Raw genomic sequence first — 18125 nt, 5'->3', positions numbered from 1 at the left:
TTTTACTTTTAGCATCTGGCGTATCCCAACATAAAAAAGAAAACAAAATTAAGCAAAGAAATAAATGAATGCGTTGATAAATAAAATCAAAGCAAAGCAGAAAAAAAAAACACCAAAAGAAAAAAACAAAAACAAGCAAAAAAAAAAATAAAATAAATAAATAAAAAAAATAAAAAAACAAAAACAAAGCCCCATAAAAACTAACAAAAATTAAAAAAAAAACACCCTTCTCCTCCCCCCAAAATACCCCTCACCGACAGAAGAAAAAAAAAAGAAAAGAAAAAGAAAAAAGGGGAAAAAAAACAAAACAAACAAAAACATTTTAAAGCTCTATTACTGATAGGATATGATACAAACATACAAACGAAAAGGAGAAAATAAAATCAACAAAAAACAAAAAAACAAAACAACAACAACAAAAAACAACTAAATAAACACCCAAACAAAACAAAAAAAGCAACAACAACCAAATAAAATTCGAGCCAAGGTGTGTGCGCATTGTTTGGTTGTACATTTAATGCCCGTTAACCAGGTGAACAGACTGTGTAAGTGCTTGATGCCCGTTAACCATCATGTATACAAATAAGTGTACGTCGCCCTTATAATCGTTGCCTAATATTACTGCATTGAAATCTATGGTGAAATGATGGAGAGAAAGAATTAAAATATTTCTCTGTTAAAACGTCCACGAGAAATATTTACTAAGTAGTTCCTTTATACTTCTGTCAAAGCCGTTATAAATGGTGTTTTGTTGCTATTTTCTGCTTTGCTTTTAAAAGAGTTCAATGTTGACAGAACGCAAAGCGAAGAAATGGTACCGTTGATTGGCCCAACTTCAAATTGTCATGGAGACAGTTGTTTCAAGCTCTGCCATTCGCTTATAGCGGTCACATGATCATCTAATGGCCCATTTCCTCCATTCAAACATGGCTGTTCTTATTTTATATCCCTAACTAGAAATTTTATCAACATTACATTACAATTCTTAATTTCATTATAAGTATTTGTCCCAGAGGAAGAAATTTAAAGCATTATAGTTGGGTAATTTAGCGGTTTTCCAGTTTACAGGCCAGATAGTCTCTCATATTGTTTTCCGGGTCGAGCTTTATATACGTCAACAAACTCCATTGTCAACAAACCTCAAGTTGTTAGGGACCTTGGGTTTACAAACCCAAAATATCACTAAAGAATGGCAGAAGAGAATGAAATAATTGGATGTGCCTCTGAATTTATCAAAGGTGAGTATTAACGTATTTGAAAAGGACAAAACCGTTATGCTAAATAAGAGAGAATAGTTATAATCGTGTCCAACCCGGATGGTGTTTCAAGTCTTACTCTTTCTTAGTCTTCGCAGTCGCAGTAGCAGACCGTTTGAATGTCGTAATAATAATAATATGGGGTGAATGTCACGATATAATGTTCTCGTCATTAACGGTTATATTTTAAAGAATCAACCTTATAAGATTTAGTCAGATACGTATCATCGGGCGAGATACTTTGTGAAATTGAAATTCTCTTGAGTTGAAGGCTGAATGCGAAATGCTTGTCAGATCTTGCCCCGAGGCGTCAGCCCAGGCCAGATGGAGTTTGATCAAACGATTTTGATACCACGACGAACACACAACTATGCACTCATTCGATAGTTGGAAAAGGTTAAAGATGTTGTAAGCTTGGATCACCGTGCAAAGAGCTTTGAGTTTGAGATACTGAGTTTGAATTTGAAAATTTTATGAAAGCGAAAGAAAGTGCCTCTAACTCTAACTAAGAAGTTCTTTGTTGGAATAAATTTTAGGTGACAAAATACTTCTTAAAAAAAATAATCTGTTAACAGCGATTGCAGCAATGGTTTATTTCTGGTTTCTACAAACGTGAAGAATGCTCCTCCCTGTTTTCTGCGGCAGATCTTGTCTGACCTAGACCTAGTATATCACTTATCACCCACGCTCCATCCAAAAACATTCCTTTACCTTCCTCACATTCCTTGTTCATCTCAGGTGCCTGTCTTCCCCCCCCCCCCCCCCCCCCTCCAAGGGACTGTGGTGTATGTGTTAGACTCTGACAGAGTTAGGAATTAGGTTTGTCATTTAGTAATAGTATTCCAGATTGCATCAGCATCATGTTAAGATGGGAATCATGTTCAAAGTACACACGGTGTACTCTGGTATTTTATAATTTATTGTTTGTAGTTGTCTACTTTAAGCAGTCAGACATTCAAGGCTTTAATTGAATTAATTGGGGCCAAATGAATTACTCATTTCCCAGAAACTTTCAGTTGATGACGTGATGTTGTCACCACTCAAACTAACTTTTAACAAATTCTAGGAAACTGCAAGCTTTACAATATGTACTTGGTAAAATTCAAATTCAAATTGGATTGAGCCCAATGAAACCTTTATCACTATAAAGTGCTTTTCAACACGATTCTAATGATACCAAAATTGTGAAAATCAGATAAAAAGCAGAAGAAAAAGTTATGTTAGTTTAAAGGCTGAAAAATGGCCTTCTATATTTGTCTTTTTTGTTATTTACTGACGGACTTTGTGACCTGGAACTGTTGCATTTCCGGTAGTAACGACTATTTGGATTTCAAAACTGGCTTTACGAATTTTATGGATGCGGTATATGGCTTTGCCCTGAATTTAATTTTATTTAAAAGTTAAGATGTTAAATCTACATGCCGTCATGACATTTTGATTTACCAATTTCTCATTTTTTAATTATCCAAAGCTAAATTATACCCTATTTTATCCACAATCAAAAGATATACAAAATTGTCATTGGTTTAAAAATAAACTACACCAAACGGTGGAGTAATTCCTCCTGAAGAAAATAAGACATAAATCATTGAAATCCATCCATAAACAAAAAATCTATGGAACTTTTTTCTGAGACCCATCACTCAAAAGTCCAAAAAATCGGGTCACAGCCATTTATCAGCTCCCTGCTGGAGGGCCAAATGGACGTTTACCAAAGTACCTATTTACATGATATGTGAATGTGTATGTTATCAAATTTGGTTCGTTTGCTTATGATGGGTCTGGACTGTATCTGATTTTAAAATAATTAAAGTCTACAGCTCATCCTTTTGCTTGTATATTGGATGGGTTTGATTTTGCTCTTAACAAGGCACCATCTTGTTGTTTTCACCAAGACAACAGCCCCAGTGCGACTTTAGCTTCAGTTTAAGATTAATCATAATTAGTAATATATATACTAATACTAATACTATATTAACCAGATAAGTAATGGGATATTGTAGTGTTGGATTTGGCCTTGCTGGTGAGCGGTTACTTAGTTTTTATTTGAAACCATCCAAACTATTTATTTTTTATTGAAAGGAATTTATGAGATCTTAAAAAATAATATACACATAAGTGCATTTTATTTCTTGGAATTTTCAGATCGTCTTTACTTTGCATCACTAAGAACCAAACCAAAGTCAACAGCTAACACACATTATTTTTGTGTTGATGATGAGCTTGTCTATGAAAAGTGAGTGGAACTATACAGTGCTATTACATGTTTCTTCTTTTCAGATATAAGTAGTTAGTTTGACAATTCTATTTCTCGTTAACATTTGGGGGGGGGGCGGGCGGGGGTGAATTGCTTAATTATACTTATGATTTGATATTCTGAGGGATGGTGTTTACTTTTGCAGTCAGGATGTACTGGCACTGATCATCCATCATGCTCACCATGGTCTTAGTGAGTCATCTAGCCTGGCTCACAAGGCATTACTCTCAACTCTAATATCACACACACACACACACGCACACACACACACACACACACACACACACACACACACACAGGGACAAATCCCTTAAAGAAGTGAAAATGTCAACTAAGAAGGAATACAGCTTAAAAAAAACTTTTCCAAAGCAGCTTTGGGATAAATCCAATTTTATTTGAATAAATTTTCACAGCTTTCATAAAAGATATACATAGTGACGAATGATTGCATAATTGGATGATTGCATTTTGATTTGTTTTAAATATAAAATTTAATTTTAGGTTTCAGAACATATTTTCCTGTTTAACTATCAATAATTTGATTAAAGTAAAGATTCAAGATAATTTTTGTTTTTATTTCAGTTTTTATGCAGACTTTGGGCCTGTCAACTTGGGAATGTTATATCGCTATTGTTGTAAGGTTAACAAGAAACTAAAGTCGTTTTCACTAGCAAAGAAAAGAATTGTACACTACACTAGCTTTGATGCTAGGAAACGTGCAAATGCTGCTTTTATGATATCTTCTTATGCTGTAAGTAAACAAGTCAATTGTTTATATTAATCAGTATAATATTTGATTCAATGTGGAAGTAAGAGATAAAGAACAAAAGCATTCATTGTTATTTCTACAGAATATTGGCTATTTTTTTAAAAGCATTTTCCTGAAGAGAAACATTTTCAAGAGGTTGCTCTTTAGTTTGATGGAAATTTTAGTATTTATTTTTAATGTATTAGAAGTATTCATTTTAAAATTCATGTTGTGATTTTAAGAAATATATTTCTTGTTCTTCACTTTCTTTTCTTCTCAATTTTCATTCTCAAATCAGTAAATCATTTCTGGAATTCATACAAATTGGATTTATATTTATATCATTATGACTGAGGAGATTATTTCCTCTCTACAGACCACTCGCTCAATTTCTGTGAAAAAGAATTAATATTTCTCTGATGGGAGCAAGGCATACTTTGATTTTCATGGTGTTTCAATCAATACATTTACCTTGTGATTATATCAAATCTTTGTAATTTTTCAAGCTGCAAAATTATATTTTGTTGCATGAGATGATTATTTAGATTTAAATGGTATTCATCAAACAGATAATTTACCTCAAGAAAACACCCGAGGAGGCATACAGACCCTTAGTAGCTGGTTCAAATCCACCCTTCCTCCCATTCAGGTATAATGAATGGTATTATGTCATTGTATCTGTTGGATAAATAAATAAAGTTACGAAGTGATTAATTGGGCAATATGGCCCAAATAATTTAAAGAGGTAAGTTCTGGCTAGTGAAAGTTCCAACCAATGGAGAGCGGCTTTGGTCTGTTCAGTTTTCCAATCCAGGCATCACTATGTATGACCCACAAATAGGATCACTTGATAAAATCACAGAACAATACATATTTATGATGGTTTTAACAATAGAATACAAGAAAATTTTGGAGGAAACTGGTTGAAAATGTTGTTTTTTTGATGAGATTTAGATTTGTGTTCAAACTGAATGACATTATTTAATTTAAAGTATTTTAAATTGGCAATTTAAAGACGTTTGGGTTGAAATTATTAGCTTTTTGTGTTGATACATATTTTTAAAGATATTTATTAAGATTTGCATGTCTTTTTGTTTGTTGTATGTGATTGTCTGGATTTATTCAATAATAATTGCCATATGAATCAATTTTGTTGTCAATCAGAAAATACAGGGGATGTTATTAATATATGTACTCTTTCTTATCAAATTATTTTTGATTATACATGCCAGGCTCTTATGTTTTTGTTTTCTGAATGCATTTTAGTTCATACCAACATGATAATTGATGTAGTGGGTCATATTTTATTAACCTTAAGCAACTTCGATCAACTAAGTTTGTAAAAGATCAGATTATTGATAGATTTTTAAATTGGTTTTGAAAGATCGTTTATGTCTGTGAAACAGCTCTAACTCACAGTAGATTCGAAGTTTTGCTGTTGAAACACAGAAAGAGTTCATATTTGTTAGTTTTTTCTTTAACAAATCCTACTTTTCAGAGATGCATCTTTTGGACCATGTTCCTACAATCTTACATTGCTTGACTGTCTCCATGGTTTGAATAAGGTATGAAATTTTCTATAGTGTAATTATAAGAAAAATGTTTTGTACATTTTAAACATTTTAATCAGTTTTCTTGTGGCATAGGCTTTTCAACCAGTGATTATATTTTTTTCTAAACATGTTTTTCTTAAAACTATTCTCTATTGAATTTCAAAATCACTTCCCTAACACTATTTAGTATAATAAGAACTTCATGAAAGAAAAAAAAAATCTGTCGCGTCAAAAGACAAAACAAATGGTAGAAGAAAAACAAAGGAATTTTTATTTTGTCACCTTAAAACAGCAAGTCAAAAACAAAACAAATCAGTCAGCTAATAATGCTGTGCCTGAAGGTAAATTATGCATAACTCGCCAGCTGGAGATAACGTACCAATGCTCAAAACTATGTTTCCCCTCCGCATTTTGCTTTTAAAAATCTTGGCTTACATATAATGAAATCGCGAATAATGTTCAGTAATGTCCTATCAATGGTAGCTGCGTGTTGTTTTATTTCAATAATTTGATTTTGTGTGTATCGAGTTGTAATCTTTCATTCCAATCATTATAAAAGTACGCATAAAATAGTTTTCTGGAACTGGAGTTAGTGCATATTATAGACTATGCACTCCTCTGCCGATATACGTACACATAAAATCGTCTTCGTGAACTGGAATCAGTACTTATAAACAATCCACACCTCGATCAAATTCTTCTTCTTCTTCTTCTTCTTCTTCTTCTTCTTCTTCTTCTTCTTCTTCTTCTTCTTCTTCTTCTTCTTCTTCTTCTTCTTCTTCTTCTTCTTCTTCTTCTTCTTCTTCTGGTATAAGAATTAATCCTTAGTGAACGAAAGAATCAACTTAAAAATTTAACACCAAGTGGAACAAAGTTAAAACGGCTTCTCGTGTCAAGCGCTAAATATCCTTTAAAAAAGTAAGAATTGTTCTCTTCTTTTCATTTTACAATAAACTCAGACCAGGGACTGCAATGTGTGTACTATCTCAAATAATTGTGATTTCTTTAGTAGCATAAAAGGACATCCTTATTTGATTATAAATGAATTGGGGTTTAGAATGACATGATTTGACTAATCAATTGTGTCATATCTGTGTTGTGTTTATTAATCCATATTTTCGCGTGTTCAAAAAGTTCAATTTTTTCACCAGCCATTTACAGGCCTGCATAAGGTGTACACCCCTGTGTGGTGTCCGGAGTCCCTCAACTGAGAGGGTGCAAGAATAGCCCAATGCCAAGCCAGCGTGTCGTAAAAGGCGACTAATGGTGTGTGACTCCCCTTTTTTTGAGTCACCTGGCCCTCCAGGTTGGGGGTTGTCGAAGGGTTAACACCCCTTCCATAAAACTCAAACCGTTACAGAAACGCAGACGGACAAACCAAATCCTTTTTTTAGCTTGGGTGACCAAAGAGTTTCTGCAATGACAGAATTTATGAAGGACAACAGACAAAGCCGAAAGGACTCGGCTGACCCGATGAAGCTGATATACAGAGAAGTGATAAGACATGGAACGGGATAAAAAAGTTAGCTCAGGATAGAGAAGGATGGAAACTGTTTGTCTGTGGCCTATACCCTTACCCAGGGTGAAAAAGGCAATGATGATGATAAGGTGTACAGGTGCGCACATATGAATTTGGCAATAGTGGCAGCCCGCCAGATGGCGATTCGCAACGTCAAATGACTGATCATAATGCCTGAGTAAGGGGATGGAGGGCTTTTTTCGTTTGTTTTTAAAAAACCAAAACACACTGTTTACAAAAAGCATCGCAAACATTACCTTTATAAAAAATATAAAACGAAAAAACAACTAAAAAACTTATCTTAATACAATAATGTATGAAGACAAAATTTTAAATATTAATAAATAATTTAAAGAATGCTAATTCAATTGACAAATAAAATATATTTTAATAAAGATTTATTTATATTTTTAACATAAAGATAACATTTTGAATTCTAATCACTGTACTTTTAATAGTCCAAAGCTTACCAAAATTTTTTAAAAAATTATTATTATTAAATAACTCTTTATTCAATTTTCAAGGCAAAGGTCAAATTAAGGATCAAGCATTACAGGCTGCCACATTATGGCAAATCTGAAGTCTAAAGGACTCATGATTACCCCCTAGCAGATATTCTAAAAGAACATTTGAATCAACGTAAAAAGAATTAGCCTGAAATTTAAAAAGGTTTACAAATTACTTGTATATCAATCTGTAAAAAATATTTTTATAATTTTTAAATAGATGAAGGCACACCACACAAACATTGACATCAGACCCCTTAATCATCAATTGATACTTTCCTTTTTCAGGCCCTTGTGAATGGTTTCTTCAACTTTGAAACATTTGATGTTGATGAGTATGAACACTATGAGGTAAGTTCTATTTTCCTCTATTCTAAAAATAATCATGAGAATAATGGATTCATGTTCTTTGCAGCTCTGGAAATGTTTACATAAAAGCATTCTTTTTCAGGTAAAATGATCATCCAATACTAATCAAACTAGATGATTTTTGTAGGCCTAAGTATGAATATGATTTTCTAAGATAGAACTTAAAAGATATCTCATTAGTGTCTAATTGTGGTGCCAGCAATTGGACCATTTTCACTGTAATTTAAGCTTAAATTCAAGAATGGCTTCAGATACAATGGCACTTGCCCAGTAGGAGTCAGATACTGATAATTGAAATTGTCAACAGTGAAAGTGCAATAGGACACTGACGATTTATTCTGACAATTGATTTCGTACAAAAAATTTTTTACCACCTGATTTTAAAGAAGTCGATTTTTTTTTTTTTTTTGCTGTATCTACAGAAAGTAGAAAATGGAGATTTTAACTGGATTGTACCAAATAAATTTTTGGCTTTTTGTGGACCACATCCCAAGTCAAAAATTGAGAATGGTATGTTTGAATATTTTGAAGATTTGTCAAAAATCTTAGTTCTTACTGTTAAAACTGGACATATATAACATATGTATTTGTGATTAACCAGATACTAATTCTGCTCTGTGTGTGAAGAGGCTAAGTTGAGACATGTGACAGTTTTTGGAATATAAAGTTTATGAGAAATTGACCCTGTGTAAGAAGCTGGACTTCAAATGGTTCTGTCACTATTATTATTATTATTATTATTATTATTATTATTATTATTATTATTATCATCATCATTTTTATTATGTTATTCTATTATTATTATTATTATTATTATTATTATTATTATTATTTGCTACCAAAAAATCAATGAAATTGGTAAATTAGTTGCTTTACTTTGCAGTATTTACGATATCTGAATTGTTGAATTGTTTCTTAATTTCATTTCTCTTCTTATGTTGTAACTGTTTTGATACTTTAAAGCTACTCCTATGTGATTTCAAACAGGTGTTTAATAAAAATAATGGCAATGTGTAAAAGTCATTTCGTTTTTTTCAACAGGCTATCCGTTGCATGCACCAGAAGCATACTTTGCTTACTTCCGAAAAACTGGCGTTTCAAGTATAGTGCGTCTCAACAAAAAGATATACGATGCCAGGCGGTTCCTTGATGGTGGCTTTGATCATCATGATTTGTTCTTCATTGATGGGAGTGTTCCCAGTGAAACCATTGTCAAACAATTTCTGGATCTTTCAGAGGCCACAGATGGTGCTGTTGCTGTGCATTGCAAAGGTAAAATTATATTGATTCCTTTCAATTAGTTATTTCGGTGAGGAAGAAATTTTGTGTGGTTTGATGTTTGGTTTTTCTATCTTGCATGGTATTGTCTTCACTTTATAATTATAATCTAATGTAGTGAATTTCAAATAATTGATTCTTGTGTCTGCTAGTTTGTCACATTTGTGTTCAAAATGAGATTTAATGTTTCATTAAAATGTCCTGAATGAGATGGAAACAAACAAAGGCCTGGAATAAAAAAGTTTTGATCAACTCCTATCCTTCATTATGTCAAGTATAAGGACTGGACAACATTTGATTTTTAAATAAATTAGAAGAAGTAAAAAAAACTGATGTAGGATTTTTTCATGTATCCTTGGAAACATACTTTAACAGTAGAAATATGACTAATGATGATTCCACGAAGAAAAAATAAAATAATATATTGAAAGGGTGAAAATTCGTTGCTACAGAAGTTATCTCTGATAAATTCATTTCTTGTCTGGGATGGTTAAATACTTTTTAAGAAATTGTAAAGAAGTTAATGTCAATTGTTGTAGAGAGAACACACTCAGACTAAACACTATACACCGGAGCTGAATTTACGAAAGTGAAGATAATCAGGAAGTTTTAGGGGGAGGCAAAAGAGATGACCAAAGACTGATCTGATCTAGACATTGATTTGTATCAGATGCTTCATAAAAAGTGACTGATCAAGCAAACTAAAAAAAAAAAAATAATAAAAAAAATAAAAAATTCCCTTTATTCATCCCCAAGGGGAAATTTGTCTTTAGGGTCTATTCTAAGGGAAGACTGGAATAACCCAGGCGTCAGCCGCAAAGTGAGCTAGGGCGATGTGACTTGCTCAAGGCCACACAACGCAGCGGCGGGTGATTGAACTCCGTGCCTTTCGGGTAGGAAGCAAAGACCGTACCGCTGAGCCACGCTGCCCCTAAGCTTCAATCTCTGCTTGAATCATATATGTTTAATTCTTTCTACGTAGAAAAATGATGTTAAAAATATCACACTCTTATTTGTTAAGATAATGTCATTTATGATATCTACTTTTTAACCTATTTCTATTTTTTTTTTTTACACATATAGACATCAAATTTCTCCTTTTTGATATGAATCTTAAAATTAACATATTGACTTCATTTTATGCAGCTGGTCTGGGCAGAACAGGGACATTGATTGGTTGTTACATGATGAAGCACTATAAATTCACAGCTGCTGAATGCATTGGTTGGTGTAGAATATGCAGACCCGGATCCATCATTGGTCCACAACAGAACTTCTTGGAAGAGTAAGTTTTCAGATATAGGGACTAAATTATAGATTGATTGCTTTCATTCTGTTTGATGATAAGATAATTGCAAAGTTGGATGAGGATAAAAATGAATTTGATATGAGAAGAAAAGATTATTATTGCTCTTTTCAGAACTTTTTGGGACCTTTTAAAAAATGATATTAAAAACGTTTCTGAGTACAATGACGGTATGTAATTCCAAGCCCTCTGTACCTTTCTGTAACCTGTATGGAGGGGAGGAAATTGGATTTTACTTTTATATTTATTCTCTACACTCCTGAAATTGATGGTTCCAAATATGATTGAGTCTGTATCAAATGTTTTGTCTACATACACCTCTTTGAATTATATGTCTCCCACTTTATATAACAGGAAGGACTAGTTAATTCAAGTGAGCTTCTAGGTTCAAGTGCACAGAGTAGAAGAGTTTGTACTCTAACTGCTTCAGGGTGTCCAGCGAGGTCGGATAAAGTCGGATTTTTTACCTTAAGGTCGGATTGGAAGGAAAAAGTCGGATAATTGCACCCGAGGTTGGATTTTTAAAGTGATCGTGCGATTCCGAGCGGAAATGCGAAACGCATTTGCAACGAATACGCCGATTGCTAGAATCAAGTCGACCTAAGCCTTCCTACCTATGAAAATACTAGAAAATACCGAATCCGAATAAAGGAGAGTTAACTACCTTGAGAGCTCTTCAATGTCTGTGATAATTTAATACAAGTATTGACCACACGGTTGACTTGATCATACTGTTCACTTTCTTCCGCCGTTTTCAGTCTCAAATTTAGTTTCGGTTTGGCGTTCGTCTAATCCGCATTCATTTTCATCCCGCAAAGTGCCTCTTTTCCTTTTGGATTATACATTTTGCGAAATCTTAACTGGTGTTGTTCAATTGAGGACTATTATTTTCATTTCTCTGGATTTTCTGCCTTTGTGCCTCCTCTATTAGTCTATTCTTGTTGATCTAGTAGATTAGATCTATAAATCAACTGTGGCTCGTTGCTAGATCTAGAAATCTAGATTAGGCCTATTTTAAATTTTGTCGGACTGTTTTTTCTTTGTTCAATTCATTGCTGTTGCTTTTAGTCATTATCCCACTATGGGAAAGTGCTATTTTAATCAAACTTGGCTCAAGGATGAACGTTTTATAGAATGTAAGGTTCATAGGTAAGGTTCTTTTATTTTCAATAGAATTGCTAAATATTTTGGGTTAAAGACACGCAGGGGCCGTGCTTCAGCTTTTAAATTGCTAGGTAGGAGTTTTTGGGGGGAGGTAGGATTTTTAAGTCTGATAATCTGCTGGACACCCTGTGCTTTCAACACAAACATGTGCACAGACAATGATGACGATTGGATTTTAATTTCTAACAAGTTATGGAATTAGATTTAATCCTAATGATGGGGCAAATAACGAATGCCAACCACTCATAAGTTTATTTGGAAATTTTTATGTTTTATTCTATTAAAGTCAGGTGTAACATTTTTAACGATGTAAATAATATTAATTATTATTATAATTGTATATGACGTCCTTATTTCTTCAACTTGTAGTTAATGGTCAAAAAAATTGTTTTCCCCAATAGAAATGGACTAGGCCTACATTGCTGTATTTATTTTCCAAGGCCTTTCAAAATGTTCACTTTGGATAGCAATTCTGGAAGCTGGATGACTCTTAAATCCATACACATATTTTTAGCAATGGAGGGGTTAGGATCACAGAAGCTTGAATGTATATAGACATACTGCATTTGACCTCTTTGTTTATTTCAATGACTTATTAACTGCTCACTATAAGCATGTCAGAATAATTGTAAAGATATTTTTTTCTTGAATTGAAAGCATTATAGAACTATGCTCTTATTTTTGTTTTTTAAATAATTATTTCAGAAAGCAAGCCTGGTTATGGAACATGGGAGATCGGTTTAGGGAGACTCATGGCAAGACCAAAAGGGAGAGGCAAAGCTCTGTATCTAAGTTATTGTCAGGTGTTGATGACATGAGGATAGACGATCCGATTGAAAATGATAACAGATATAGTAATACATACGAAAATGTAAGTGATAATAGAGTATTCTTAGTTACGTTTTGAAAAGTTTAGGTTAGAATTGTCTCAATTTTAGATTATTCACACTTTCAATTGACTTTTCACATTCATAGATGGAAAATTAATCCCACTTATAGTGAATTCTTTTTCTCCTTTTCTTGGTATTGTAACTTTAGAATACAAATTATATATTATTATCAGATGTTTAAATTGTGACATACTTGTAGAGAAATTTACTTGTAATAGAGAGTTCCTTTCTTCTTCCACCTTTTAAAAAAATAGTATGATTACCAATTCCTGGAAGGCGAGATGGCATTGCTCTCTCAGGGGGTGGGGGGAGGATTTTACCCATATCATTAGCTCTTATACTTTTGTTTTTTAATTATATTTTATTTTTTGGTTTAATTAAATTTTTTATTTATTTATTTATTTATTATTTTGCAAGATTTTTAATCAATTATTTGCTCATTTTGGAATTATAGGTAATATTTGTCTAGTGTGTTATTTTAATTCCTTCATCGAATGCTGAGACTGTGGTATCTGCCTTGCTGGAAGGTGTGATTTAAAAAGAATAGTTTATTCTTGAATCCCCGTTTTGACGGTATGAATATTTCCCATACAACTTTTTGTCTTATGCAGAATGAGATTATTCTAGTGTATATGAATGTCTAATTACTTATTCTATATTTTAAAGAAAAATGGTTTTCTTTAGATGTATTCAGGGCCAGTAACAAGAAGTTCAGCAGGGGAGACGCAAGGAGATAAATTGAATCAGTTGAAACTATTGCGTGGAAAACACTCTCGGTCAGCCACAACTGGTGCCATTGTGTAAGTATATTCAAAGCTTTTTTTTCAAAGTTTTTACTGCTCTGTCTCAAATGTTTTAGAGAGATCTTTGGAAAAAAGTGGAGAAGCGATTTTGTCAACCAACGTCTGTTTCAGATTATTTTCACTGTGATATTTTGGATAATTTTTTTTTACATAACAAATCCATTCAGAATTCAAGAAAATAGAATAGCCATGTGATTTTTTTGAATTGAATTTTTACAAGGACTTAACCTTTCAGTCATTTTTTAAGACTTGTTACTCAGTGAATAAATCTATTGCTTCTCTACGCGTTAAAAAATGTACATTTTATTCAATGTAGTTGGGTTTGCATTATACTTTGTAAATCATATAAGGCGGAAAACACAAAGGGTCTCAGAGGGTTTTCATTTTGGGGCCCATTTTGACCAATTTTCAAAATACTCCAAACACATCATATTTGGTATCAAATGAAAGGTTAATCATTGCAGATTCAGAAAAAATAGCTTTTGAGAGCAGCAGGCCTCTTACATTAAGAGAAATTGTCAAAGAAAGACAACTCTTCCGTTTTTTTGAAAATTTCTGGTAATTCTCAGGATCACCAAAATTTCAATGCAAACCTGCCCCCAGGCATTTGAAATCATCTTAAAACAGCATAACTAAGCAGCCCATGCATTTTTCTCAAAATAATAGCAGGATTCATGCCATTTTTTTTTTTTAAATGTAAAAAAAAAAAAATACAAAAGGACACGAGTTGGAAAAATTTGAAGTTTTCATGTTTTTTTTATTTTAAAGTATAAAATTCTTTGAAATGTTATAAATAATCAATAAATCTAATATATACAGCAAATACAAATAAAGGTTAATATATACAATCAATTATAATTTTAAAAATAGTGCCCCCTGTTATCAATCGTAACTTGCTCCGAGGGCACTTTCGTCCAGCGGTAGTTGTCCGGAGGGCCCTGACTGATGAAGCTTTCATCTGGAACATCACCAAACACATAACTCTTGCCAGGGCCCTTCCGCATGAATCGCACGAATGGAGCATCAGAAGAAGGCTCTGGTGGGGTTGAAACCTGTGGAAAAATTACAAGAAACAAGATGATAGGTATATTCTTATCATAAAAAAAAAATTCAAATTTCAAAGTCAAACAACAGCTTACTTACCACCTGCAACTTCAGAAAACATGAAAATGAGTTATAAATATTACAAAATATTGCATTAAAGGTATGAAAAACTTCTTACAACAGCAAAAAAAGTCTTTGTGAGCTTGTTTATCTCGCATGTTATTTTGAGGTACTCCCCCACCTTCACCACTGGACAGTCTGATCTGGGAAAGATAAGTAAATATGGTTCTGGTATTACATTAAAGTCAAATAGAAAGTTGTGTTTATATCTCATATGTTAAGAAGTGTAATGCAATATGAAATAATAAAAGAACCTGCCCAAAGAAAAATATACAAATTAGCAAAGAATATTAATAATGGTCTAATAACATATAATCATCGAAATATTTATATGAAGAAAAGTAGCTGAAATAAATGTACAACTAATTAGAGAAATTTTACTGATGTTATCTTAATCATACAAGAAAGAAAAATGGTGGGAATCAAATTAAATGAAAGGGAACATAATTCTATTCAAATTTGATAAAAATAACGTCTATTTATCATTTTCATAAATTTAATCTAAATTTAGTTGATTTCTTATGGGTCGCCAGCCATGCCATTATCGTGAATCAGCCGCCATATTGGTTTCGCTATTCTGTGGCATAGCAGTTTTCCAAACTTTGCCGTATCGCACATTAAATCAAGGCATTTCAAGCCAAAATAACATCATCCTGCGTATTTGTGGGTTTCTATCTTGTTATTCATCATATATTTACAATAAAATAAGTCGATTATCGACTTTCAGGGGTTAGAAATGGAATTATCAGAATCAAAACAATCGAAGCCGGCTTGATTCTGCTATGGAAAAACTGCTATGGAAGAGCGACACACAGAAAAACGGGCATTAAAACTAACACAAATCCTTTGAATTTCACAATGATTATACTAAAATACTTAAAATTATAATAAAAATAGTCAACTTACCAATTTTCACTCGTCGAAGTTATCGGATAACGTTTTAGGGCCGTAAACAAAAACTGCACCTATGGAAAAACGATGTAGACACCGGATGTTTTGACTCGTATTTTACAGGAAGTAAGAGCCTCGCTATGGAAGAATTACGAAGTCCCCAAAACTTTGTGTTTTCGAAAACGGCCGTTTTTCTTTATTTTAAGCATGAAATCATAATTATTTTTAAAAATGAAACTCATTCTCCGATTTTTTAATGTTTTATTTCACAAAATATGGCCATTCAAAGAATTTCTGAGTTGATTTCATGTTTCTTTAACGCAGTTTTCTGAAACTACCGTGGCTGAAATGAAAACGTTTGTTGTCGCCAAAACCCATAAAAAAACACTTCAACAAACAATATCTTAATAACAACAAAATATTTTTTTTTCAAACTGCTCACACAGGTTCCTTAACCATAAATCAACACAAAACACAAAAAAAATAAGTGAATTTGGATTTTTTCATAGAAATAAGTTTATTTCAAAAGGAGACCCCCATTTTGGGCCTTCTTGTGTTTTCTGCCATAAACATTAACCTACATATATTTATACACATAAATCTGTTTACAATTTTTTTTCTTTATTGTATGCCCTTACAATTTCATCATTATTTACTGGTGATAACATGGTTAATCATGATTATGTGAGAGTCCATGTAAATAAAAAACTGTTAAATTTGCAACATTGAGAAAAATCAAATGATTTCATTTTGTGATATTTGGTTCATTTCTGAGTATTTGATTGATAAACATCATGATCATTAACATCGAGAAGTGCTTGCTGCTTTTAGGTTTGATTACATTACTTCACCGTATAAGCAATGCGACTCTTACTGCGAATTGTTACATTTTCATTGGCAAGCAATTTTTTTTGTCTGGTTAACAGAAAAATTGTAATATTTACAATAACTCTTTACAGATTAACTTGATACATGATAAAATTTAATTTATAAAAACAGATGAAAATGTGGAAAAAGGTTAGGATTTGTGCTTTCAGTGATAATTTTTGACCTATCAAAGCTTAAAATTTATCTTTTACTAACTGTTGAAAAACCCCCCGGTTATATTGAGAAGATTGATTTTGGAATATCCATGTCTCATCTAGACTTAGGCTTGATGGGAAAATATTGATTAGTGGTGTTAAAATATTGTATTTTACATAAGCACAAACTGAAGAATTCTGTTTGGGTATTCATATCACTCAATAGAAAGTGAATTAATGAGTTCAACAATTTTTCTTTTTTTTCATTCCTTATATCTCTTAGATTAGGTATGGCAAATCCTCTTATCGAGTCATGGCTTTATTGGCAAACTGAGAATTTCAACTCAAATCGTCACTCTCTTTTTCTCATTTTCAGTCCGTCAACTAAAACGTCTTTGGTATCAAATTAAATCTCAAATCTTCATCTTTTAAAACATGTTTATGCTTTTTTCATAGGATTTGCCGTTATTTCGTGGCTTTGAGTTAAAGAAGAGGAGTAAACTCCGATTTTGGAACCGGCACTCCACTACTCGAACACCGTAACTGACGGTCGTCTTTTCTCTCCGCTCGGCTGATCGCGCCAGCGCTATTAATAGTAATGTCAATGGCTGCATCAGAAAGAAAATTGAACAAGCTTTCATTCGGTACCAGATTCTCATTTTTATGATTTTTTTCAAAGTTTGAAATTTCAAGTTAAAAACTTTAAATTGATAAAAAAAATTAAGAAAAATTTGAAAATTTGGACGATTCTGGTATCATAAGATAGTTTAAAATCTCAGCTTTAAAATGATGTATACGAAAGCAAAATTTATAGCTTTGCGTTCACCAGCCAACTGAAAACGAAACTACAACTACAACATTTGCCATAATCACTTCATTCATACACCGGCTCAGGCAAGGGGCACAATCGCTGATATTTCGTAACTTCGCGTTGAAATTGACAATTTTGGCTTTGTCAGCTACTTTGGGGGCAAATTATTTCTATTTTACTTAAAGTTGAGCTCAGGAAAAAAATACACATATTGTTTATAAAAAGATGTGTATTGTTAGAAAGTTACAGAGATGTGGCTTGAATATTTATGAAAATACATTGAATAAAATACATATGGCATTTTGAAAACGGACAAAAGGTTGCTTTTAAAGCAGCCCAAATTTGGGCGATTTTCTACAAATTTCAAAATAACATATCTTTTAAAATTTTAAACCAATTTTTATAATTTTTATACCATTTTAATCAGGAAAAAAAGTTCTACCTATTGAATGCAACTTAAAGACAACAATCATATAATCTAAATTTGGGTTTTCCGTACCTACTTAGATATTGCTGAATATGTTGGAAGTTTTTTTCATACTCCTTTTCCACATTATTATCTAATATCTCAATAATATAAAAAGCTTT

At 32.5% G+C, this 18125-nt stretch overlaps 2 protein-coding genes across 14 annotated transcripts in view; one reads left to right on the top strand and one right to left on the bottom strand.

Annotated features, from left to right (window-relative positions):
• The first annotated feature begins 885 nt into the window (after window positions 1–885).
• The window catches only part of LOC144978480 (dual specificity protein phosphatase CDC14AB-like), a 43626-nt gene continuing 26386 nt past the window's right edge, over window positions 886–18125 (top strand). For 9 of the 12 annotated variants that reach the window (XM_078924709.1, XM_078924627.1, XM_078924717.1 and 6 more), the window contains exons 1-11: window positions 894–1238; window positions 3402–3492; window positions 4096–4264; window positions 4831–4910; window positions 5760–5826; window positions 8128–8190; window positions 8631–8718; window positions 9250–9480; window positions 10633–10771; window positions 12662–12827; window positions 13531–13646. In XM_078924709.1, coding sequence (XP_078780835.1) covers window positions 1190–1238; window positions 3402–3492; window positions 4096–4264; window positions 4831–4910; window positions 5760–5826; window positions 8128–8190; window positions 8631–8718; window positions 9250–9480; window positions 10633–10771; window positions 12662–12827; window positions 13531–13646 — 1259 coding nt within the window. In that variant the 5' untranslated portion in view covers window positions 894–1189. Of the gene's footprint in view, window positions 1239–3401; window positions 3493–4095; window positions 4265–4830; window positions 4911–5759; window positions 5827–8127; window positions 8191–8630; window positions 8719–9249; window positions 9481–10632; window positions 10772–12661; window positions 12828–13530; window positions 13647–18125 lie in introns of all 12 variants that reach the window. The other 3 variants (XM_078924677.1, XM_078924646.1, XM_078924671.1) reach the window with 1 other exon arrangement.
• LOC144978535 (uncharacterized) lies at window positions 14386–15776 on the bottom strand. 2 transcript variants are annotated; one of them, XR_013646528.1, is made up of 3 exons: window positions 15720–15776; window positions 14872–14956; window positions 14503–14701 (listed from the first exon to the last, which is right to left on the bottom strand). XR_013646528.1 is itself a non-coding variant. In XM_078924730.1 (2 exons), the coding sequence occupies exons 1-2, from the start codon at window positions 15025–15027 to the stop codon at window positions 14510–14512; spliced, it is 348 nt and encodes a 115-aa protein (XP_078780856.1). In that variant the 5' UTR covers window positions 15028–15090; the 3' UTR covers window positions 14386–14509. The 2 variants fall into 2 exon arrangements, 1 of the variants encoding a protein (XP_078780856.1); XM_078924730.1 differs by lacking the exon at window positions 15720–15776 and having other exon boundaries at window positions 14386–14701; window positions 14872–15090.

The sequence above is a fragment of the Berghia stephanieae genome, chromosome 1 (genome assembly GCF_034508935.2).
Source record: "Berghia stephanieae isolate SIO BIC M18660-M18661 chromosome 1, UCSD_Bste_1.3, whole genome shotgun sequence".
Lineage (NCBI taxonomy): Eukaryota > Metazoa > Mollusca > Gastropoda > Nudibranchia > Aeolidiidae > Berghia > Berghia stephanieae.
Note: the sequence above shows the minus strand (reverse complement) of the source record. Positions and strands in the feature narration are given on the sequence as shown.